General features: G+C 42.3%; 11 protein-coding genes across 11 annotated transcripts; 7 read left to right on the top strand and 4 right to left on the bottom strand.

The window, feature by feature from the left end:
• Positions 1-561: 561 nt before the first annotated feature.
• On the bottom strand, positions 562-1,164 carry Bfra_002250 (uncharacterized protein; the record flags this gene model as incomplete). Its single annotated transcript, XM_037332672.1, has 2 exons — positions 562-890; positions 948-1,164. The coding sequence occupies 2 exons, from the start codon at positions 1,162-1,164 to the stop codon at positions 562-564; spliced, it is 546 nt and encodes a 181-aa protein (XP_037194800.1).
• Positions 1,165-3,147: 1,983 nt separating this feature from the next.
• On the bottom strand, positions 3,148-3,347 carry Bfra_002249 (uncharacterized protein; the record flags this gene model as incomplete). The annotated part of the gene is given in 2 exon segments (XM_037332671.1): positions 3,148-3,245; positions 3,257-3,347. The coding sequence occupies 2 exon segments, from the start codon at positions 3,345-3,347 to the stop codon at positions 3,148-3,150; spliced, it is 189 nt and encodes a 62-aa protein (XP_037194799.1).
• Positions 3,348-3,511: 164 nt separating this feature from the next.
• Bfra_002248 (uncharacterized protein) lies at positions 3,512-3,798 on the bottom strand (the record flags this gene model as incomplete). Its single annotated transcript, XM_037332670.1, has 2 exons — positions 3,512-3,713; positions 3,737-3,798. 2 exons carry the CDS (start codon positions 3,796-3,798, stop codon positions 3,512-3,514), a joined length of 264 nt encoding a protein of 87 aa, XP_037194798.1.
• Positions 3,799-3,809: 11 nt separating this feature from the next.
• On the bottom strand, positions 3,810-4,312 carry Bfra_002247 (uncharacterized protein; the record flags this gene model as incomplete). Its single annotated transcript, XM_037332669.1, has 2 exons — positions 3,810-3,900; positions 4,104-4,312. 2 exons carry the CDS (start codon positions 4,310-4,312, stop codon positions 3,810-3,812), a joined length of 300 nt encoding a protein of 99 aa, XP_037194797.1.
• A 1,013-nt stretch (positions 4,313-5,325) lies between these two features.
• On the top strand, positions 5,326-6,418 carry Bfra_002246 (putative glycoside hydrolase family 18 protein; the record flags this gene model as incomplete). The annotated part of the gene is made up of 2 exons (XM_037332668.1): positions 5,326-5,502; positions 5,558-6,418. The coding sequence occupies 2 exons, from the start codon at positions 5,326-5,328 to the stop codon at positions 6,416-6,418; spliced, it is 1,038 nt and encodes a 345-aa protein (XP_037194796.1).
• A 1,207-nt stretch (positions 6,419-7,625) lies between these two features.
• On the top strand, positions 7,626-10,600 carry Bfra_002245 (uncharacterized protein; the record flags this gene model as incomplete). The annotated part of the gene is made up of 7 exons (XM_037332667.1): positions 7,626-7,824; positions 7,897-8,135; positions 8,247-8,412; positions 8,586-8,653; positions 9,703-10,007; positions 10,394-10,495; positions 10,552-10,600. The coding sequence occupies 7 exons, from the start codon at positions 7,626-7,628 to the stop codon at positions 10,598-10,600; spliced, it is 1,128 nt and encodes a 375-aa protein (XP_037194795.1).
• Positions 10,601-11,339: 739 nt separating this feature from the next.
• Bfra_002244 (uncharacterized protein) lies at positions 11,340-12,981 on the top strand (the record flags this gene model as incomplete). The annotated part of the gene is made up of 6 exons (XM_037332666.1): positions 11,340-11,419; positions 11,471-11,625; positions 11,681-11,782; positions 11,840-11,944; positions 11,997-12,155; positions 12,209-12,981. The coding sequence occupies 6 exons, from the start codon at positions 11,340-11,342 to the stop codon at positions 12,979-12,981; spliced, it is 1,374 nt and encodes a 457-aa protein (XP_037194794.1).
• A 612-nt stretch (positions 12,982-13,593) lies between these two features.
• Bfra_002243 (putative alpha beta hydrolase fold-3 domain protein) lies at positions 13,594-14,619 on the top strand (the record flags this gene model as incomplete). The annotated part of the gene is made up of 1 exon (XM_037332665.1): positions 13,594-14,619. The coding sequence occupies one exon, from the start codon at positions 13,594-13,596 to the stop codon at positions 14,617-14,619; it is 1,026 nt and encodes a 341-aa protein (XP_037194793.1).
• Positions 14,620-15,130: 511 nt separating this feature from the next.
• On the top strand, positions 15,131-15,609 carry Bfra_002242 (uncharacterized protein; the record flags this gene model as incomplete). The annotated part of the gene is made up of 3 exons (XM_037332664.1): positions 15,131-15,302; positions 15,331-15,433; positions 15,498-15,609. The coding sequence occupies 3 exons, from the start codon at positions 15,131-15,133 to the stop codon at positions 15,607-15,609; spliced, it is 387 nt and encodes a 128-aa protein (XP_037194792.1).
• Positions 15,610-22,076: 6,467 nt separating this feature from the next.
• Bfra_002241 (putative cytochrome p450 alkane hydroxylase protein) lies at positions 22,077-22,641 on the top strand (the record flags this gene model as incomplete). The annotated part of the gene is made up of 2 exons (XM_037332663.1): positions 22,077-22,460; positions 22,528-22,641. 2 exons carry the CDS (start codon positions 22,077-22,079, stop codon positions 22,639-22,641), a joined length of 498 nt encoding a protein of 165 aa, XP_037194791.1.
• A 583-nt stretch (positions 22,642-23,224) lies between these two features.
• Bfra_002240 (putative cytochrome p450 alkane hydroxylase protein) lies at positions 23,225-23,617 on the top strand (the record flags this gene model as incomplete). Its single annotated transcript, XM_037332662.1, has 1 exon — positions 23,225-23,617. The coding sequence occupies one exon, from the start codon at positions 23,225-23,227 to the stop codon at positions 23,615-23,617; it is 393 nt and encodes a 130-aa protein (XP_037194790.1).
• Positions 23,618-24,120: the final 503 nt, after the last annotated feature.

Below are 24,120 nucleotides of genomic sequence, written 5' to 3'. Positions count from 1 at the left end.
CTTGATGCCAAGATGACGTGTTTAATATACGAATGACTTCATAGAAAGACTAACTTGCGGTCGGCGTATAGCAAGGTGCTTTGATTTTCTCAAAATTGCGAAGCAAAACTTGTGTTACAAATTCAAAGTGACTTGAAATCTTGGCGTCTACTCTAATCGACGTTCTCTCATGGGATTGCGGTCTGCTGCAAAAATGCACTCAAATAATTTAATCAACACGGCATTTTGGGCACGCACATGTTCTAAATGTAAGAAGAGAACATAAAATTGTATTTGATGAATATGCTAACTTCGTCGATTGTTATAGCCTGCAGAGAATGGATCATATGGAGAGATGACTGTTGAGTTGATATTACTTCTCCAAAATCCATCATAATGAATCCTATATTCCCCTGGTCTCCCAAAACCTCACTACCTCACATCCCTACGAATATAGCCCCCTTGTATATCCAATGCTGTACAACAGCTTGTAAAATTCGTCCGACACAAGTTAGGGAGTAAAATCGACAAGCAGAATCAATACCACAAAGAACGCGATTTGAACCAGCACCTAGACGTTTCTTACTGAAATCGGGGTTGCTTGGCAGACCGGCCTTTGACTCTTCGTCTTAAACGTTCATTGACCTCTCTTCGTGCTAATAGCTCTATCTCATTTGCGGATAGGCCGTGGTGATATGCAGGAAGCTGTCCTCTAACTGATCGGACTGGAGTTTGAGTAGAAGCACCAACATCAGGAGCTGTCTTTTGTTGGGCTGGCGCAATAGGTGCACGATCAGCTGGCCGAGGACTATAGTGAGTGACTGGGAATGGGTTCATGTCGGGCATATCGAGTGGTCCACGAGGATCAACACATGGGAACGATACCCAATTCTCTGTGGTGTTCATGGCGACTGTCATAGCTTATTAGGTCTCAATTTCTTAGATAGAGGCGATGGTTTAAAACTTACAAAAGTGTTCCCAGATCTTAAAGTCTATGTTGTATAGATCAAAGTCAGGGCGAGCAAGAGCTCGATGATAGTCATTATTTTGAATCAATTCGCTCCAGTAAGCAGCAACTGCCAAGAACTCCTCATTACTGACTCTTCCGCGATATGATCTGGACTCGATAACAATCATGTGTTGTAAATGGCGACCGATTGATTGGTAAAATGGATAATCTTCCATGATTGATGAGTTTTGTGTAATATTGCGGTAAGATATAATTGGATTTGAAAGAAGTGGTTGAAAACTTTGTCAATAGAGTATGAGAGTATGTTCGAGGCGAAGGAAGATATTTGAGGATTAAAGAGGTTATTAAATAGCCTTTCAAGCTGGAAAGCCCAAGGATTTTAGTGACAAAATGCTGTATCACTAGCGGATTAGATGTTTCTACGGCTAAGATCTAAGGTCCGATAGTTCTCCTGCTGCATAATGAGCATTTCCAAATCACATACTGTGGCATTGACTGGGATCACTTAAATAAGTGAATTTGACAACTCAAGATCAAGATCATGCATCTATTGTCCCTCTTCTCATAGAATAAACAAAGACTTCGAGGCACTCGAGAGACAAGCTTAAAAGAAGTGTGAATAGAATCATTAAGATCACTCTATTTCAGACACAAAGATTTATTTCAATAGCTAAAAAGATTTCTACTTATTCCTAAGACGAAAGTCCTCTCAATCAGAGCTGATCAGGGTTTCTGTTTGTAATCAATGCTGATTTGTTTGCTTTTTGCTCTATATCAGATTCACTGCATCAAAAAAGGATTCTATATTGCTGAAATTAACTCTAGTTGGATTAGTCATTTGTGATTGTACCATGCTTTATTCATGGTCAAGGTGGAAAATAATCAACCCTATTATTTGAGGTTATTTTCACAACTTAGAAACGAGCAGCCATTGTTGTGGCACTTGGATGAACATATACCATCAATCACAGTCAGCCTCAGACCTAGTGAATCTCACAGTAAATATTTTGAGTGTCAAGGAAGACATTCTTTTAGCCAAGCAAATTCTATCGGAATAAACAGATGGGATACTTCTCTTTCACCTCATCAATAAAGGGAAAACTTTTCTACAAGTTTGAACATGTAATAAGCTCCTTGATATATATCACTAATAGTATACTAGAAACATATTAACCCCCAAGTAGTCATCACGCTCCTAGGATGTATAAAATATGATGTTCAGACAATAACAATGAGGAAGCGAGAAGGAAAAGGAAACGAATGATTAAACTAAGCGCAAGTCAATAGATAATTCAACTTCACCACACAATTCACTTTCCATCAATGAGCTTCCAAATTCTCTTCAAAGCCTTCATGATGACCATGCAGACATTCGTCTACTACCATCGAGGTCCAGCTTCGCCAGGCCAGGATAGCGTAGGACACAATTTGACAAATCAGTTCGCAAAGAAATAGCACATACACTTTTCATAAACTAAATGATGGTATTAGATCCCCAGAATAGGTTGACATCATTTCAGAGCCAGTTCCTCTAAAATACTTCCGTCACTTCAAAGAATTTGCTATGGAGATTCACATCAAGATTTGATATTTTGTCACTAGATCTGATCCTCGCTTACTCTAGATAGTCCTAACCTAGGAAACCATTTCTACTCCTGGTGATATCACTCACTTTCTTTGCTGTTCAATTGGGTTGATTAAAAGATCGGAAATAATGGAAAAGGGCCTGCCATTTTAAAATTAAACTCAGAGTCGCATAAAAGTTGGTGTTGGGAAGACATTGCAAAGACCATATTTCTAAACACAGAATTCTCGGAAATGTGAACGTTTTATGGTCAAAATATTAGTCCATCAATACCATATATAATTTTCAAAAAAAAGTGCATATAGTCGATAGATGACAAGTTTTGTAGAGAATAATGATAAATTAAAGACAGCCAACACAAAAAATCGGGGGAAAAAACATAAGATCATCCTGATATTGAAACGAGATTTGTAATCCGAGCCCACGCAAGTATGTATTCATCTATCACAAAAGAAACTAGGTGCTCCTTTCCTCCATATCAAAACTCTCTCCGCACATGCCCCGCTGAATAAATGGATAGAACCACAGAGCCTAAGACATTATGTTAGACGCATGTATTGTATTGCGGAAATAGTTCCACCTACTCAGTTTCAACTAGGAGAATTTGGAACATTTATTGCATGATCACACCAAGCTCTCGAACTCCATTGATATAATCTTCATCTAACGTACCCTCGGACATGATTTCCTCAATTCTTGGTTTCGAATCGTCTTTTAAAAACGCATGTAGTGGCTTCCCAGAAATGCAAAATTCTTCTCGAACTCAGCTGTGAGGCTCTCAAGCTGCTCCATCATGTCTTGCTCCTCTTCCATGATATTGTAAACTTCATCTTTCGTAAACGAGCTGACAGGTGGACTATTCTCTGACTACACTCACACGTGTGCGCAAGTCCCAGCTTGTAGAAAGTACATTGTCGAATAATGTTGTGGACTAGCCAGGGACATGTGCTAAACTTTGACTACAGAGATGCTGGACATTAGCAAGGACACGGACGAGGGAGACGAAGTCGAAAATTGTGTTTGTATTCCAATAGTAATAAGTTGGATTTAGCCTTGGCAGCGTTAAGCTCTAAGCATCTTCGTGCCAGTAAAGAAGGGCTTTGAAGAAGAGGCTGCTGTTTACTTGATATCCATGTTAACTTAGTTGTGTGGTCATGGGTGTCGATGTATGCAACTTTACTATAATATCTATTTTCTTTGACAAATCTTCAAAGCAGCCTTCGAATTTTCGTGAGGTATGAAAGTGCGTGACAGATTGATCCATAATTATTTGGGTTATATCTGCTTGATGGCGAGTACTGTCTTCCCTGTTCGACTTTCAGTATCATACCATCTAGAGCGTTTTGACATACATACAATATCTAAACTAGAAAAGCATTGCTCAAATTATGCTGTAAGCTACCCAACATATGGCAAGCGGCTGCTAAGTCATCCCGCACAAAACAATATGTAAGTCTGTTCGAGAGTCTATCCTTTCCAAGTCTGCCAATTCATACATTCAGCTTCTCCAATGTCTCTTGACAGCTATGTAGCGTAAGAAAAACAGAGCTAGGTATCATTTTCTGTCACTGTTCCGTCTTCCTCACCAAACTTTCGAAATTTTGTAAAATCCCGTGAATGCTTTCTGCTTTAGCTTTGAATGTAGCTATCTCCGACGTGAAATTCTTTACTTGAGAGCAGTACTTGACCAAGCCTTGAGAGACCTGGATATCGAGGGAATTCATTCCAACTGTCCCATTGGCCGCAGATAACGGGTCCGAATTATGATAAAGTAACATAAATATGTCAACAAAGAAGATTAAAGTACGTGAAATCCACAATCATCGACGAAGGGAATGCGACAAGTCTTGAAGAAAACAAAAGTGATTTTTGAGGCTGGAGTGATATATGAAATAGAGAACACATTATTGCAAAAGTCAGACTACAAGCCCAAAGAAAATTGGGAACGTCGGAAGTCACAAGAGCTGACTTACGAAGCAGGCAGACAAAACGAGGCGCAGAGCAAGGCCATTTCCCTGGCTCCAGAGAATGGCACCACATGTGGCGAAAGATCCCTACGACAAAGGCAGCTTGCCGTGATGCATGGCCATTCAATTGCTTCAAAGGTAATTCGTGAAACCCGGAGCCTTTCTATGCTTCGGTATATGAAATGCGGCCATTTGAGAGCCAATGGACGTGATGCATAGACATAGGATAGCCCAGGGTCGACAGGTTCCGAGATTTAAATAATGTTACTTTACAGAATGAGTGTGTTGCGGAAAGTATCATTGTTGTAATGCCCTTCCAAGTTCTGCGATGATTCTATTGATGAACGTGTTGTGCGAAGAAGCCGCAGCACTTGTGGTCATCTACTCGCACTGCCCAGTAACATCCGGAATGCAATGACCATTTCTAGATCGGCGAGTATCTGACGTGGTACTATCGTAGAGTCATAATAATTGAATGCACACTTAAAGGCTCGCAGCCTCATCTGTATGAGTATCACCAACCATCGTGGGATGAAACTGAGCTGGAGGGATATTTTCACCAAAACGGAATGATTCTCGCTGTCGAGTCTTCAAAGTTGAGCTCGACAAGTTGACATCACATATGTCTTTATTCAAGACCACGTAGAAATATACATAAGATGCCATCATGAACACTTGCGCAATGGCGACATTGTATTCATGGGGCGACGTCAAGCTCCGAGCAGAATAAGCTTCATACCCCACCAGACTAGCCCCACACTAATTCTAGGACCCTGACCACCATCAACCTCACCAACAAATCAAACAACAACGACTCTTCTCCAATGCCTCCCCTTCCAATTCCTACAACTCCTAGGATCGTCATATATTATCAGACGCAACATCATCCCGATGGCAAATTATGTTCAATATTACCTATCATAACCAAACCAAACATCGCGGTGACACATGTCAATGTCGCCGCGATTCATCTCAATGATCCCCCAGGAAACATAGCTCTGGTATATCTGCCACATCTCCTTTTGATTCATGTGTGGAAGTATTAACAAATGGCAGAACGATCATGTACCTCACCATGAACGGTTCGTAACCATGTGGGCGGAACTCCGAATCCTTCAAGCCTCCGGAATAAAAGTAATGGGAATGCTTGGCGGGGCAGCGAAGGGTTCATTCACACGACTCGATCAAGACGATGCCATATTCGAACTCTATTACATTCCTTTGCGAAATCTTATCCGCGAACGGGGTCTTGATGGTTTAGATCTTGACGTTGAAGAAGAAATGACTCTTGCTGGAATAATCCGACTAATTGATCGACTGAAAGCGGATTTCGGAGCTGGATTTATCATTACACTTGCGCCTGTGGCTGCGGCATTGGTATCTGAACTGCCAAAACATAACCTAAGTGGATTCAACTACGAAGCGCTGGAGGTTATGAGAGGAAGTAGTATTGAATGGTACAATACGCAGTTTTATTGTGGGTGGGGGGATATGAGTAAGACGGCTGGATATGATATGATGATGATGAGGGGATGGCCTGCACATAAAATAGTGGTTGGCATGGTTACCAATCCGGGGAATGGTAGTGGATGGGTGCCTTTTCAGAGTCTGCAGGAAGTCCTTCTCAATCTGAAGTTGAGGTATCCTACATTTGGAGGTGTGATGGGTTGGGAATATTTCAACTCATTGCCAGGGGATAGAGATAGACCGTGGGAATGGGCGGCTTGGATGACTAGGGTCTTGGGCAGACTACCAATATCTGCACCAAAGCAGCCGATTGCGAGTCCAAGTGTTATATCAGAAGTAGAGACGCAGAAGCCGCTTGCGAGTAGAAATGTAGATGATGATCTTGAAGGGGATGCTTCATTACCTTCGGAATTTGAGTATTATTCCTCGGGATATGGAGATGAGGAATAATGATACCCTGCTTCATATAGCTCTATCGAACGATTGAAATTGTCTCGCGTGTGCAAATTCGTGCTTTGCATTTCATGTATATTGGTGGCAGTCAAAGCATCACTTTTTGTCAGTCCAATCCTATCAATGTTTCCGTACTCAAGCCGTGTAGAGGCTAGAACCTTAACAATATATTGAGGTGTGGCTGGTACGTAACGCTAGATTTTAGCACTGGTCTGTCACTCCGATGAAAAGAGCATGAGAAACCCATTCCAGAAAATCTCGATGTATATCACATAGGCCCCCTACAATATACCTTGATGCAGATAGTTTAGTGCAAGATCTAGCCAGGATAGTTGCTCAACGTTTTGGTTTTCTACATCAATAGTCCACTTCATGATACCTTGGGAAGATAATTTCTCTAATCTTCATTGCATTAGACTGCACGCAATTGATCTATGTACAGATCAGTCGAGGAGTAGTCAGAAGTCGGGCTGATATCTTCATATTCGGTAGGCTAGCGAACTTTTCTCAACCGATATCATAACTCGCGAGGAGGAGCAAAAGCTATTCCTTGGAAGTTTTTGAAGCGATCCTTTGTGTTCATGCACTTCATAATAGAAGAGTCATTTTTTGATCAGTAATAGTGGAAAGGAAGTTGGTTTCCAAGTATTTTAGGGTTGGACAGTGCAAATGGTCTTGTTTAGTTGATGGGATGAACTTCCCAGAGGTCTGGCTGTCAGTTCTTAGGGACTTGCATCAAACAGTCATGTATACTGGATAGCTGGAGTCTTTGATATAGGCATTGTTCATATCTGAAACTCTCATTTTGATGTGATTAAAAGTTGAAATGGTTGAAATAGTCAATAGAATCATCCATACCTGAACTCTCTGGCTTCTATAGCTCTGGGAAATGCAACTTACTGAGTTCATTTCAAGAACTGACACTCAGAGGCAATAGGATAAACAACATAAACACAAATTCTCACAAGTCAAAATCAACTTCTATCCCATGCATACTTATCCCATCATGGAGTTGTTCACAACGCCAAAAGTTCCTGCCTCGAGGCCTGAATCAAACAATACCCAAAGAAATCCGGATAACTCACAGACTTTTCTTTCTTAAATTCAATTCCTTTCTCATAACAATCCTTCTCTCTCTCTATCTGTCTCTATCAACACAACCTCTTCCTCCATACAAAAAGTTCAACAACACCACATCAACACAATGGCAGACCTTGAGTACATATCTGTACTCGAGGACATTAAGCAATTTGTTCTCAATGACAAGCTTTCCTACCGCGGCATCTGCACCGAGGAGGAATTTGACGCCACAGTAGAGCGCTGTCATGCCAAGCAGGTGGAATGGAAGACTGCGGCCCGGGATATGCAGCAGTGTATCGAGTGGGACGTCTGGGTTTTCTATTGTATGTATCTTCTAAACTTTCGGATACGATATGTCGCATATGTTGGTTTGTGCTGAGAGATATGAACTTTAGTCCTCGATTACAACAATGCGGAGGCGGTTGTCAATTTCCCTGGTAGATTTCAGATCGCTGGCGATGGTCCACGCGCGCGGAAATTCGAATTGGTTGAGAGGAGGATAATGCTTTCTAACTTTGAGGTGCTGAATATCTGGAAGGCGAAGATAGAGAAGCTGGAGACAGAGGAGAAGAGATTGAGGGACGAGGGAAAGTTCGAATGGGAGAAATTGATGACTGCGGCGCTTCAGAAGAAGGTAAGCATACTGTGTATCATGTGGGAAGAAGGCGTGAGACTTTGAAGTTCATGGGGTGGTGGGAATGAAGGGCAAATGTACTGAAGGTGTGCTAATCTGTTGCTTTAATAGAAGCGTGGCTATCTTGATTTCGAAAACAAGCAGCGAAAGAGGTTTGCAGACCAAATTCATCAATTTTACAAGGTCAAGGCAGATGGTGTGAGAGAGGAGATTAATGCATTGGAGGTTGAATTGGAAAGGATGGGGGAGTATGTTAAACAGCGGTTGGAAGCCATTCGTGAGCAATTGAAGGCTATGATTGAGAACGGGGAAAACGTTTAGTCGGGCTTGCGCAGGAAGATATTCGTCATTATGGGAGGAGTTTGAGTGAAAGGAATATGGAAGGTTGAGTATTGGATGGGAAGATTAGTATGGTAATTCGAGAACAGCTTAACGATAAAATTTCAGAAGATCAAGACTTCTATGGGTTACCAGTCGATAAGGATGATAAAGTGACAGGAGTATTGCTAAGAGTCATCGTTGATGGAGGCCTTCAAGCGGAGTTAGCTAATCACGTGAAATGGTATCCAGTATCCTGAACTAACTCAATCACGAGATCAACTGCTAGTCTAGCAAGAACTGTCTTATAGGAGTATCGAGCTAAGATTAGGCTTGGATCTACCAATTGGTATGAACTTGTTATGCCTCAACCAGCTACATTCAAGCCAGCTGCAACAGACGACAAGCTCTATGTTACCGCCGGAACTGACCACCCAAATACAATCAAACGAAGCAAGACATTGAACAATATATCAACAACTAGATACTCGGATCCAAGACATGGAAGATAATAAGCGAACCTCAAAAATTGGATTTACAGAGTGGGAAATGCCAACGAACAACCATATAAAAAACAAGGTAGTCACCCCGCAATACTTCTCTGATATCTTGGATACATAGGTGGACGATGAGTCAGTCCTAGAATTCGCATTCTATTAAAACAAATAGTAAGACAAGACCTTCAAGAGCGAGCCGGGGAGGGTGGATAACAAGCGTAACAATAAAGACGATATGGTCAGTAATGACACTACTGGACTGAGGATCCAAATACACACGTTTAGAAAAGCGATCTAATTAACAGCAAATTACTCTTATGCTACTAAAGCTGTAATAGTTTTACTAATGTTCCAGTCAGATCCTAGCCTGATTTGGGTAGAACAAGGTATGTAGAACGTATCTTGGATTCATAATATTACCTTTCATACATAGGTTCTAGCTTCTATCCTCCGAATATTGCAGATTATAGCCATTATAGAACGCAAGAGGCATGAGAGAAATCGACCGTTGAATTGATTATGGTGACAAAGAGAGCGGAAAAAGTTTGAATTCAATTTTATGAAATGGCGTTTGCAAGGTATTTGAGATGGTTGATTTGCTTTCTTTTGACCTGGGCTATTTTCCTTAATTTGTTAACTTATCTCAATTTCAAACTAACAATAAATTGAAGCAGCCGAGTTTGTTCACGATGTCTGGGAAATGCGAGGAGATTTGAGTCATGTACAGTGAGTCATTTGCATGCCATATACAGCTGTACAACTTTGCCTTAACAGCCTCTCCATATAAACAGATATACTACTTTGAGATCTCTTTATCTATTCACGAACATACACTGGATCTTTTTACAATCGGCGAAATACGCATCAAACATCAGGCTATAAGAATGAAAGAAGAACTGTCAGTCTTGGAGGATCTACGACTATATGCAGCCAATATTGGAGCGTCGTATAGAGGTTCATGTAGTGATCGTAATTCTGAACAGATGGTAGAGTCTAAGAAGCGGTCTGAAACGCGCAAGGTGAAGGATCAGATATCTACTGATTTAACTAAACAGCGGTAGATCAATCATCCTATTTGGGAGCACTATTGTATGTTGTCGACTCCAATTGCAAGATCAGATGTTAAAGATAGTAGAAATTCTGATTTCAAAACATTTAGTCTTCAAAGACGGCAGAATCGCTAGGAAAATACCAGGCATTAATTTCATTCCGACAAGATAAGTTTCTGGAACTGCCAGTAGCTCAACTTCTAGTGCTTTTCAAACGCAACTTCCAGTTCAGAAGCAGCACTATCTCAAGCCATATTACTAAAAGCAGCAGAATTCTCCGCCTCAGAAAATGACAGACTACCGTATGTGGGCGAGTTTTAGCAGTAGCCGCAACGTTCCTCCAAGAACAAGCGGAAAAGTTATCCAACGAGATTCGCCCAAGAATATCTTACAGTCATTATCTGCTCCAAAATGTCCCGTTTTTACAGATTTTAAGCCAAAGTTGTTACAAGAGTAAAAAAGATCAAAAAGTACAGAAAGGGGTTTCAGAGACCGAGTGTATGAATTTTGGCTGGAACAGTGGAACAATGTTCTTACGTTCTGAGTAAGTAGTCCATACTGGCTCAAATTGCAACAGCTTTACGGTACTGGCACATACTGAAATATTGAGTATCGCATGGAGCACACAACCCTCTGAATGTTAAGAAAATGGTAATTTGATAAACAAGATTCAACCGATTTATCTTCAAGAAGGCAGGTGATGTTGTGTTAGAAATAAGGATTGGCAGGAGACGATATGGGATGCATTGCAACAGGTGGAGGGACAACCAAGAAATTGCGACCTGTCGTGCTGCTAACTGCATTGATCTTTTCCAGCGTTTCTCTCACATTGCTCTCCTTTTTTTTTGATCTCTTATTGATGCGATAGGAACAGACATGTCGTTAGTTTGTTTTCCAATGTCAAAAATCTTGAGATTGTCACATAGACCACAATTGGCAAATGACATTTCGATGAATTGGTTCGAGTTGAAGAAATGACAGTTTGATGTGAACACTGATGGCAGAGAAGACAGAGTTCTTGAGATTGTGTTTTGACATGAAGAGAATGATTGTCATGTGACTTCCATGAGAAAAGCTTGTGACGGGTAAGAGAAGATAGAATAGAAAGGATTGCTTATCAAATAACTCAATTTGAGCTTCAAACGACCATATCCGGCAGGGACTCAAGTGGTCCTTCCCAAAGAGGTCGTCCTCGCTGAATTGAGATTTGCCTAATCAGGTTAGTTTACAACCACACCTTCATCTTTGAATCTCTTGCAAGGAATATCTTTAACTTTGGTATTCAGTACAGCAACTTATTCAAATACAACCTTGGTTCCTTTGACACAAATTTAGTCAAGATGGCAGGCTTATCGGTTCCTCCAAGAGGTTCAGGGAAGGATCAAATGTTGGAACGTTACTTGAATCTCATGGCGGAACAGTCAGTATGTCTTCTTTCTCGACTGCATGAATTCTGACAAAGTCATCGTAGGAGGCAAAGGCAGCAGGCAATAGTGTTGACCACAACTCAAAACACGCAAGAGATTGATTATGTTAAGAAACCTCCTCGAGCAACTCAAGAAGTTCCCAAGAACAGTCGAAAACATGAAGAGTGGAAAGAATCAACAACAAAATCTCAAGAAACTTGTAAGAATTCCAGACTACCATTCAACTTTTACAATAATTATCGACCTTGTGCCAGACTGGAATCTCTTGGATGTGACAGAAGAGGCGGGAACAACTACAGTCTTTGCCAAAAGAAGTCGTGAAACTGAAAAGCTCCAGGCAAGTTTACAACGGCCTTGTAGGTTAAATTTCATGAACCATTTGCACGATGAATGGCGATTAACCTCCAACCTAGCGTCAAGTCTATTAGATTTTCAAGAAGAATCTGGCTTAGTAGATTTATCGCCACCCCAAAGACTCAGGGAACCCGAAGAAAGCCAAGCAGATCACGAAGAAACCAGTAAGCATCTTTTATTACCGCCTACAGAGACACATGCTGACCTTTCGAACAGGCTCGGCCCTATTCGATTTGGAAGAAGTAGTATCTGATGAAACAGCCCTGTCATCACCTCAAAAAGCTCAAGAGACCGATGCAATTCAAGAAGCCGAGTATAATCAAGATACTGAAGGAACTGAAGAGTCCGAGGCAGATCATGAAGATGATGACCAGTGTAAGCCTTTCCTCTCAGCTGGAAGCTCTTTCGATGATTACTAATGTCAGTAGGGTGGGGTCTTTCCCATCTGGAAGAAGATCATACGCCTCTTCGAATGCTACCCTCTCTCTCAGAGCTTCCTGGAAAAGTTAGACGGCAAATTTGGAACTTCGCCCGTCCTGAAGCACGTTACATAAAGATTCGAGAGTCCAAATGGAGTGCAGCACTTTGCTCAGATGCGCCAATTCCAGCTTTGCTTCACACTTGTCAAGAGTCAAGGAAAGTAGCTTTGAAATGGTACGACTTGTCATTTGCAAGGGATCCTGAGATGGGGTTTTGGGACCAGAAGACCTTGAATGAGCTGATGAACAATGCACTTACTAAAGGACAACGCGCCCAAGCAAGAATCTACTTTGACTGGGAACGTGATGGCATATATTCTCAATGTGCTCGTTGTAATGCCCATAGAATGAGCTGTAGACACGCTCCTCTCTCTTTCGATTGGCTTAGAGTTAAGCGCTTGGCATACGGAGGTCCTCTTTCCATCAATCCTTTTTACAAGCTTACATTGTGTTATCCTGCCGTCGAAAGTATCATGCTTATTCATGGTCGAAGCGCTGTTCGACGCACGGCAGTTTCACCTTCCGAGTTCATACCAGTCATTGAAAAGTTTGAATGGGAAGGAGATGATTTGCTTGCAACTTGTCTTGAAACCTTACAGAACACCGGTCCGGAGTGCGATGCACTTGAAACCATCACATCAGTCCAAAGAATGACTTTAATGGATGTCAATCAGACAAAAGTGGTTGACCGAACGGAAAGTAGTTATTGGCCTTGCCGTTAACTGCCTTAGGGTTTGCTATAATATGAACGAACTGTGGATGGACATGTATGAACATACTCAGAAATGGGTATGTGGGGTTGGTAATGGCAATATGTCCAGCCGTAGCTAGAAAATTGCTATATGAATGAGAAGATTTGAAAGAATGGCACTGTAGCATATTCAATCACAAGTAACGAGAACCTCGTAAAGAATTCGATTTGTCAGATTTACATAATCTCATGGATTTATGCCGTTCTTCTCTTCTCCCTTTCGGTATCCCATCGCTGGTTAATCCCGCGGCGATAGCACCACGGCTTACTTGTACCATGGAGAACGAAGGAATTAACAACAAAATCCGAAGAATCCACGGTGAGTAAACAAATCAGTTTTAGACTGCAAGAATATAAGTATACATCGTATCACCATCAACTTTCAAAATCTTCTTTCCTATCAATCATATCATTGAAAGTAGTATTCATTACATTGTCTTAAAATCGACGTCTTAACCCACGAGTTATCTACCGAAGTATACCCGATAATATAAATCTTATCTTACCAATCTCATCATTCACCAGGCATTACCACACTCCCAAAAATTCCAAAAAGCAGAATCTAAGACCTCCAACTCCAAAAATGTCAGATCCAAAACTTGCTCCCTTCAGCCTGCACACTACTTCATATAAAACCGTGCAAGGCGTCGGATTTCCCGCACACATCCTCATTCCTAAATTCATCGCTGCCTCCACAACACCGGGAAAATACCCGGTTCTTGTGAGATTTCATGGAGGATTCTTAGTCACAGGCTCAGCACTCCACACAGAATGGTTTCCTAGTTGGGCTATCGATCTCGTGGTGAAGAACGAGGCCATCCTTGTTATGCCTGATTATCGATTATTGCCTGAGGCTAGTGGACAGGAGATTTTGGAGGATGTGAAGGATTTTTGGGGGTGGCTAGCTTCTGGTGGTAATGGACTCTCGTCGTATCTCTCAGGACTGAATAGTAACCTTTCTGTGGATTTTGAAAAAGTGGCGGTTTTTGGTGAAAGTGCGGGAGGGTATCTGGCTATCCGCAGCTCTCTTTTCTCCGAAGATTTCTGGAGGAAGAAGGAGGGATTCACAGGCCCAAAAGTGGTGATTGCAGCGTACCCCATGACGCTTTTGAGAAAGGAGTGGTATTCCGTGGCTAGCGAGACGAAAAGTCCTTTTGGAGTTCCACAGTTAGATGGGGGGTTTCTGGATGATCATATTGCTGATATTGGCAAAGGGGGTGAGAAAATGGTGATCAAGGCGGACCCACCTGCGAGATTAGAAATCGCAGTTACGATGGTGCAGAGAGGGAGGTGGACGGAGATTTTTAAGAGGGATGGAGAGGAGGGATTGTGGTTGGAGGATGTTATTGAGAATTTGGATGTTAAGGAGGGGAGGGAGAGACCTTACTTGTTGGCATTCCATGGAACAAAAGATACGGCTGTTCCGTGGGAGGATACTAAGGAGTGGGTGGAGATTTATGGGAAGAAGTTTGGAGAGGAGAGAGTGAAAGGCGTTTGGAAGGAGGGGATGGAACATGGGCTTGATGTGTCTATGGATGAGGAGAAGGGGGAGGGAAAGTGGCTGCAGGAGGAGTTGGAGGTGGTTAAGAGGGAGTGGTTGGGAAATTAGTGGAGATGAGAGAGATCTAAGAATGAGAACGAATAGATGATATTGAATGTAGATGGAAGATCAAATCAAAGGATTCATACAGATGTAGAAATAAAAGGATTCATAAAGTTTCTTCGTTCAACAGCCTATTCCACCTGTCCGTTCAGTCCATTACCATATCTGCTATCTGCCATACCCAAACTCCTAATGCAACTTGAACCTCCACAGGTACTTGAAACAAACTACATTGGGGTTAATGATGAACAATGGATAATAAGGTGCAATACTTATCTATTTATGCTGAGGAGTATGCACTATTAAATTACGATACTTTATCAGAGGCCCTTTCCATGACTAAAAACAGGTTGATTCTCAACATCACATGCGCAACATCAGAAAAAACTTTCATACTTACTTTCTGTTCTTGGCACCAACGCATACTCCCTCGTCCTACGGCCGAAATCTCGGAGGCTAGCGGTATGCAACAAACACTTCATTCCCTTCCACCTCCTCACTTGATTGGTGAGCCATAATGCGATTTGCTCGTGATTCTGACATATCCCCTTCTCTCCGCCGAGATGCTACGTCTCATTACACTCTCATCATTACCACTCAAACTGCTATCACAAGCTCCGGGGTTTTACAATTCAGCGAGATCTACACCTCCGAAATTTCGGTCACTGTGAGATGTGCAACAGAATCTCGTTTTCATCTATTCTCCTGTCTAATTAGCATTTCCGGAGACTTTATCCGCCGAACTCCATCATTTACGCATGAATAACCCATCCGAAGTACCGATTGCACTCGGCATAGGCTATAACCTCCGCATACCCCAGTTCCGCGATGGAGATTGCAAGATCTGGGGACCAGTAGATATGCAACAGAATAACTTTTTCCAGCTATCTAGCTTTATCATTGGTAGGCCCGGACATTTCTTTTCCCTCCGGAAGACTTGGCACATTCGTGGATTTCCCATGTAACACCAGCGGAGTCGGCGATATCCTCCGTTGATTCAAGGAAAATATCAAAGCTTCAGAAGTTCGGTGACATCCAGATATGCAACAAAAATTCTTTCTTCTAAATTTGTTTTCATGATTAGCAGGGCACGGAGATTCCTCCGTCGGGAGATATGTGATATTCGTGGATACTCCATGCTAAGCGGAGTCGGGGATGGAACGCTGTTCAATTATGGGAAATGATCAGAGTTCTAGCATCTCGGGAATGATTTAAGATGTGCAGCAAAATACTTCTCCAATGTATTTGTCTTTATAATTAGTGAACATGGAAGGTTCCTCCGTTGGAGAATATGCGTGCAGCTCCAGCGGACTCGGTGAACAAACCCCGTTCGTTCATGGAAATGTATTGGAGGCCTAGGATTTCGGGGACAAGCAGATATGCAACAAAATATCTTTTTAGTCTATCTATCTTCACGATTGACAGGCCCGGAGAATATTCCCCATTTTTGGGTCGGGGTGCATAAAATTCCATAAATATTTTATGACACTCCGGCGGACTCGGTGATGTACTCCGCCGACTCGTGGAAACGATGAGAGTGCCAGGAACTCGGAGATGATAAGATATGCAAAAATGTCTCTCGAATTATGGTTTGCTTACTGGATCGTTTCAGAGGGATACTTGCCTTCGGTGGATTTTCCTTTTCTTGGTCACTTCGGCCCGGTGGGGGCGGAAACTCCGGAAACTTATAAAATCGCGCTTATACATCGCGGACCTCGGATTTTGCTAGCTATACAATAAACTGTCTATCGATTATACCTGTTTCGTCTTCATGGACGCATATCATTCACCTTTCTAAATCGATTGAGAATATGTCTTTTACGTCGACCGGGAACGCACGGGATGTCTATTGATTCAGCGGTATCCCCAATAACTATAATACGAATTGACTAGACATTTGGAGATGAATACGGGCTGGGAAATGGTATTGCGGAATTCGATATGGAGGATCCTCGTTTTGTAAATTGATTTTCTAAGTGACTAGGACAAGAGGACTTTACCACTTTCTTCCACCGCCGAGGATATGTCCGCGAATCTCCGCTCGAACGGAGAAGGGTGGTCTGGCAATCAAAGTAGCTCTGCTTTAACTCCGTAGATAAATCCAAAAATGGCCAAAATCCTACATCCGAGATGTCGGAGTTTGTCAGATGTGCAACAAATCGTCCAAATATATGCGTTGGAACTTGGCGGTCCCAAGGTGTGGCTAACATTGGGTCAGATATTAAACTAGTTATACCAAGAAGCCTAGAATGCCATACTACGGGAATAGCATTTTGCTTCTTTTGCTTGCTCCGTTGTCGATTTATCCGCACCTCTGCCCATTATCCGGAAGAATGAACAATACTGAGCTGAAACTCCATATGTCTACTGATGGACGTAGTCACTGACTCTGTTGACTACATCCGGGATCTCGGTATTTTATAGACATGCAACAAATGTTTCTATCTCAAGAACCCATCGTATACATGGTTGATGTTTCGCTTTTTTTGTGTATACGTCTAGGTGCATAGCACTTAGCGCTACTTCTGAAATAGTAGGAAGCTCAGAAGCCCTCAATCCCTGTTGCCCCGCATTTGGTACTCTATTCAAGCCCAGGATCTACCTGAGTCTCATAAACTGAAGATCAGATGAGATCTAGATCTGCACGAGGTGACCAATGGAGCCTTGCGGATATGGCGGATCTGACAGCGAAGCTGCGGGATTTCTCAGATGTGCAACATTTGATACATATAGATGCAGTGTTGTAATGTGTCTATTGGAAGTACGAAATGAACGCGTTGTGGGGTCAAAGAGATGAACTAATGCGGCTCTGCGGATGAAACATAATGTCCGCTTTGCGATTGGCCATGGTTCTTTTTGATCGATCTGAGCTCGTCAACTATACATATTATGGATATTGGACTGAGTCGTTCAACAACTATCCAAAACCAACATTGGAAATGTTCTAGTCAGTCTCAGCTAGTCGGAGCAACATCAACTCCGAATATTATCGCTTCGGATTTACATAGATATGCAACAAAACCCTTTTCATCTCTCCTCACCTTACCAAATTAGTAGATTTCCAACACAATGCCCGATGTCTCATGATAAACTTCGGATATACCAATAGTTGATTTGTTGGATATCCAAAAGAGGGGAAGGAGCGCCAATGTTCGGTCTCCGAAGCCATGTTGTATCGCCGAATTCTTGAGACTTGTCTCCGAATCACGTAAATCTTGAGCGAAAACATTATGTAAGGAGAGGAAGAAAGGTAATATCCGCCGGCTCGGAGTTTGTGTAGATGTGCAACAGATGGGTTTGAAGGTTCCAGAAAGGCATGTCGTCCAATGATTCAAAGAAATGAGAAGGAAATAAGGTTGCTTTGTTAGTAGGATAACCGGAGGTTAATTGAAGAGCGGCGGAGGATCAATCAAGCGAGCTCCGAGTTGGTTTTATGGTTAGGGAGATTTGGATGTCACCATGTTTAACAAACGAGGGGTTGGATTAGGTTAGCTTTGAGAAACACCAAAGGAAATAACCACTGTGGTAAAACAATAAAATGAAGTCCGACAATATGGAAAGAACGGATCTCGGAGTTTAGACAGACATGCAACAAATGTTCTGGAGCATTAGATGATTGGTTTAACAGGCTGAAGTTGGCTTTGGCATCAGTTGTGTTGGTGGAGTTAGATGGTGATTGTTAATTCCATGACATGGCATGCGAAGAAGTGATTGTGGACATTACTCAGTAAGTAGATATGGACGGAAGTTTGGTCGTTGCCGATCCCCTACAATGTAAGTGCGTGCCAGCAGTATATTAGGCTAGTATATCAGCACTGTGCGGAGGCGAGCTGCTGGCACCACACCACAACAACTCAACCCAATAGTTACAAATTGCTAGTTATTCATCTGCAATAATCAGAAGTCGGCGACCGGTCCAATTCGGATATAGTAGATATGCAACAAAAGAATCATGAATCTATAACCTCCAATCATAATGATCGAATATGTAATTCGGGGTAATATCACGATGTTCTAAGCGTAAATGGAGTGATTAGAGCGCCGAATTTTCGGATGTAGCGATTTTATTTTATTTTATTCGGAGGTAAAGAATTGGTGACTGAAGTTTTCGCCGAAGATTTGGAATTCGGCGATATTTAGATGTGCAACATTAGAGATTATTTTCGGTGTTTACATTGTGGATGAGTTGATTTGTTGTGTTGGTGATAAATCTGGTGACTGGATTGGCGAGATCAAATGAAGGGGTTTCGGAGCTTCAGAGTCAGTCAGTGTAATGCTACTTGGCTCAACAACAACAGCCTCAACTAGTATCGTGAGAGATTCTGATGTCTCAACCACCTAATTTTCGGATTTTCGGATCTTTAAAGATATGCAACAAAAGAATGAAAAGCACTGTTGAGTCGTAATGATCTCAATTAGAATCATAAGCTGTATCCACCGACGGAATGAATCTTCCGTTTGCAAGTTCTGCAAGCTGAATGAGTTGAATTTTGGAAAGTGACAACAGTTTGTACCAGATGCTACCTAGTAGATTCGTATGAAGCAGTGACGTACAATTAATGCTATAACTTCACAAGCATGGCTTTCACCCTCGTTTCCCGAGGGAGTGCGGAATATTGCAGATACGAAATACGTTAAATGTGTTAGCTACCGCTCCGCCCAAGCAATTAGCTTGTCTCCGATGCTACAACAGCCCGGCGATTTTGATGTTTATCAAATTCCGAAATCGCCGGTTCCATCAAAAAATCTGAGATACGTACCACTATCCTCTGAACGAGGCGCGACACGTAACTGTAAAAAGATGTTCCCGAATGGCGAAAAAGAGAAGATCCATTTCCTTCAAGATGGTAGTGTGCTTAGGTTCGTTCTTCCCACGGGCTATATTCGGTAGAATCTCATTGTTGTTGGATCACCAGGTTTACCGATTAGTTGTAGATACGGTAACATTCTTGCTGAGATGCGAGTTCGGTGGAATAAAACCTTGAGGATTTATTGGTAGATCATGTCACAATAGTAGATCGCTAATAAACAAACCCCGAAAAGATTGCTAGACAGTATCATTCTACACACTTTTCCCGGACTCTAGCCACCTTCGTCTGTATCGTTCCTCTTCCTCACTGAATCAATCTGCGGAAATATCGCTATCGCTATCGGTTTCGGAATATCGTATTTTACGATGTGCAACAAAATTGTCTGATGGCGGATCTCACAGGGCCGCTTTCCGTCTTTTAGGCCTAGATTTCCTCCTCTTAATTCCCCGAGATTCCGTCCATCCAACAATTCCACCAACACATACGGACTATTCATACATTAGCTAGCATCTTCCCAACCATTTATTCCAGAATCTAACACAAATGCTGCGGAATGTGGCGGTTTTACGACATGCAACAAAAAGATTTCTGAGCGGAAGGAGTTTCATAAGTGCAGCATGTGGGTACGAATAGCTAGAACCGCCACAATATTCATCCAAGTGTTATCTACGGGGTTTCCGCTATCAGCTAACTAAACATTATCTGGCGATACCTCGCCTGATTCTTGACAACAAAGATACCAATTCATCGCATGAAGGAGTCTCGGCAGATATTCACGGAATTTGAAATTTCCTAGACTTGCAACAAAAGATGTTAAATGTTGTCTATAGGTGGGATTTGTTTCTTGGCTGGTGGGTATAATCAAAATTGCGAGATTCCAAGGTTGAAGAATGAAACAACTTTGTTTGTTGAATTCCGTTGATACGGAATTTTAGACATGATGCCATATCTGACTTGATATCGGATTTTTACCCAATAATTTTCCGACAAAGCCCACCGGAATACAGAACCTACTTTGCGGAACAGAGTAGATCTTTAATCCCCGCAAGTATATCTAACGGTTTTCCAATGCCGACTCACGTCGAAGCGACAACATCATCGTATCCGTTCTGTCCACTTCTTAGCTCGTGGCGGTATCTATAAGTCCAAGCTATATCCGCATCATAGCAAACAATCGTATCTAATGGACGGAAATAGGTATTGGCGGAAATACCGATACCGATTTAAGATATGCAACAAAAAGTCTTTTCCTCTATACTTTTCGGATAGCCGCTAGGTCGGTTTCATGACGGTTGTGGACGGGGTTTCGAATTATAGTGGTGGACCTTATGTTTTATCGGTCCCGAATAATGACCGTTGATGGAAGTTTATTAGACTTTGTTGGAATTCGGGATTTCAGATATGCAACATGTCTTTTTTGGCATTCGATTTGGGGAACATAATGGTTGGTCATGGGATTAGCATGATATAGAAATTGCAGTATGATCATCTGCTTCGATCTAGTGGTTCTGTAGCTTTTGTTAAATATAATTCCTCATAACTCCTTGAGTATCCAGAACGCCAACAAGCAAATCTGCTTCGCACTCCCTGCTTGTGGCAATGGTCTCTTCATTTCTCTACGATGCACAACAAGACTAGGTTCCTGAGAACAGAATATATCATTATAATGGCTCTTGCGAGGAAGTCATGAGTGACTGAAACCTTTGTTCTTCTTGTGCAATATCAATTAAGATCCTTATCAATTGCATCGACTGATCATTACGATGGATCGCGGTCATATTCACACTGGACTGGGGCAGAATGGGAGCGATTGGTGTTGATTTGAACCGAACATCATCCAGAGTACTGGGGCGGGAAATCTTCGCCATGGTAGTTTGGCGAGAAATTCGACTACTTTGGTAAAACCACGATAGTATCTTGGTGTCATTCAAAAATATTCCAATTTAGGAGGTATAGAATCAAGCAAATAAGGTAGAGGCCTTTCATTGATGCAAGTGGTTGATACTTCAAAAGTGTCCTTCGCAGATCATGAATGGACTGCACACAAAAAAGACACATATTCCTGATATGGATTCGAGGGACTTTCTTTCGATAAAAGTGAGCTACGCCAGATAAAAGTTGACCAGGATTGTCGGGATGTAAGCTGCCGTTGATATTCAAACCAACATCAGTGGGTGCATCGATCTAACAGTTGGGCTGGACACGGTAAGATTGTTGCTGGCTGGATTAGGTGCCCAGTATTTCACCAACATCATTTGGTATCTCTCCAGCGGATAAAAATATGCCACCAACATGCAGAATTATGATGTAAGAAGAGGAGACTTTATGCCGTGAGAAGCTGGCCCCAGATTTCACTACCTTTTGCTTCACTTGTAGTAGGTACCTCGCACATAACGATACTTCCGTGTTGATTTTCTATCCATAACTCGAACTGGCGCTTCTGTCAAAACTAAACAGAAGCGTATTGCTTTCGCGATGGGCTACCTCTCAGATTTCGGTGGAGCCTTCTTAGTAATACTTTTAGTCTGCTACCTGGTTGATGCCGCAAGACTTAGAGCAAGACGCAAGCAATTTATGAAGGAGCATGATTGCGAATAACCCCCCAAGAGATTGTCTAAATATCCCTTCGGTGCCGAACTTTTCCTTGACAAAATGAAGAATGTACAAAGTCATACACTTCTCGAATCTCTCATGAATAATCACAAGGAACTCGGAAGCACGTACACAGAGAAATCTATCGGCACAACAATCATCTTTACCATCGACCCTCAAAATCTTCAAACATATCATAGAACAAACTTCAGAGATTATGGGGTTCACCGCCTTAGAAAGAAGGCTTTTTGTCCGCTTCTAGGGGATGGCGTATTTAGCACTGACGGATCGTTCTGGGAACACTCCCGAGCGTTGATACGACCTACCTTTACAAGGGTCAACGTGGCCAATTTCCCTGCATTTGAGATACACCTTCAAAAGTTCCTAAAGCTTATTCCGAGAGATGGGAGAACCGTGAACCTGAGTCCCTTGCTTGATGACTTGGTAAGTCGAGCTCCTACCTATGTCGTACTCCTCATCCGGAGTTAATCTTTTAACCCGGCATCAACAGTTTCTGGATACATCTACCGAGTTCATCTTCGGTGAATCAGTCAAAGCTTTAGATAAATCTTCTGATGAAGCTTCTGAATCCCATAAATTTCTGAACTCCTTCAATCATGCTTAACGAGGCATCAGTATTCGATCTCAGCTCCGTAACTTATCATTCTTATATCAAGACTGTTGGGATGAAAAGAAAGACGCGCCGTCCATGAATTCGTCGACGCACATATTGATAAGGCACTTGAAATCCGCCGGGAATATCTTGCCTCCAAGAAATAACGAGCGGGTCCACATCCGTCAATTTCAAGCGACGAAGATGACGATGAAAAGCGTCGATATATCCTCCTCCAAGAGATGGCTAAGGAAACAGATAACCGTCGAGAGCTCCTATATCAAACTTTGCAAGTATTTTTGGCGGGCTGTGAAGCTACGGCTATTGGAGTTAGGAATGCGATTTTTTGGTTATGTAGGAATCAGAAGGTTCAGAAGAAATTGAGGAGAGGTATTGGCACACAGGGAGAAGGATGAAGAATTAAGGTTTGAGGGGTTGAAAGGGATGAGATATCTACAATGAGTTGTTAATGAGTGTAGGTTTTCCCCTCGTACTCCAGTCGCTTCTTGATCATCCTTGGCATAAAAGGGAAGTCAGTGATCTCAAGACCTGACACGAAATAACAACCCTCCGTCTCACCCCTATAGCTCCAACCATGACCCGTGGCGCTGTCCGCGACACCATTCTTCCTCGCGGTGGCGGCCCTTCAGGAACATCCCCGATTCTCGTCAAAGTCGGTACTCTCATTACACCTAATAGTTGGGTATTTCATCGTCTAGCACCTTGTTATCAACCCGACCCCGAAGCTTTCCGACCAGAACGCTGGGAACATTTGAGCCCAGGATGGAATCACTTACCATTTGGAGGTGGAACCAGGATGTGCGCGGGAAGAAATCTGGGGTTAACAGAGATGGCATATGTGCTTGCGAGATTGGTACAGGAGTGGAAAAGGGTGGCGTGTAGAGATGAAGTTGAGGAGTGGGTGGAGGAGATCAAATTGAGCGTGGAGAGTGGAGATGGTGTCAAGGTTGGAGTGGAGTGGGTTTGAGGAGGATAGTGGAGTATTATGGAGGATGTGTGTGATCTCGTCCAGGTTTTTAGGCTTAAATGTGAAATGAAGTTCGCCCAATCAAGAATTTGCATGCGAGTATTTTGAATTTTGTAGAGAATTCATTTGTAGCGGTTAGCGGTGTAGGAGATCAAACAATCTTTATGCAATTTCTGAGCCATCCTAAAGGAATTCAAAGCATCAGTTAATCATGAACAATCTAGCATGGGACAATGGCACTTTCGAGAAGTGATGTTGTCGTCGTTGTAGTCCCGTGATACCCCTATCCTATCAAGAAGACCAAGCTCTCGACTTAGTAAGCACCAAGTCCGAAAATAATCATCTCCACAGCCAGCACCATTTGACGCGTCCTATTGATTCCACGACAGTCCCTTTATCAATTTTCTTCTTGTATCTTGAGGTCTGCTGACCATTTCATCTTATCGGGCGCATATCCGAAGATTCCTGGTATCAATCATTCTTGACATTGTGTTTTGGCCGCT

The sequence above is a fragment of the Botrytis fragariae genome, assembly GCF_013461495.1.
Source record: "Botrytis fragariae strain BVB16 chromosome Unknown tig00000012, whole genome shotgun sequence".
Taxonomy (NCBI): domain Eukaryota; kingdom Fungi; phylum Ascomycota; class Leotiomycetes; order Helotiales; family Sclerotiniaceae; genus Botrytis; species Botrytis fragariae.
Note: the sequence above shows the minus strand (reverse complement) of the source record. Positions and strands in the feature narration are given on the sequence as shown.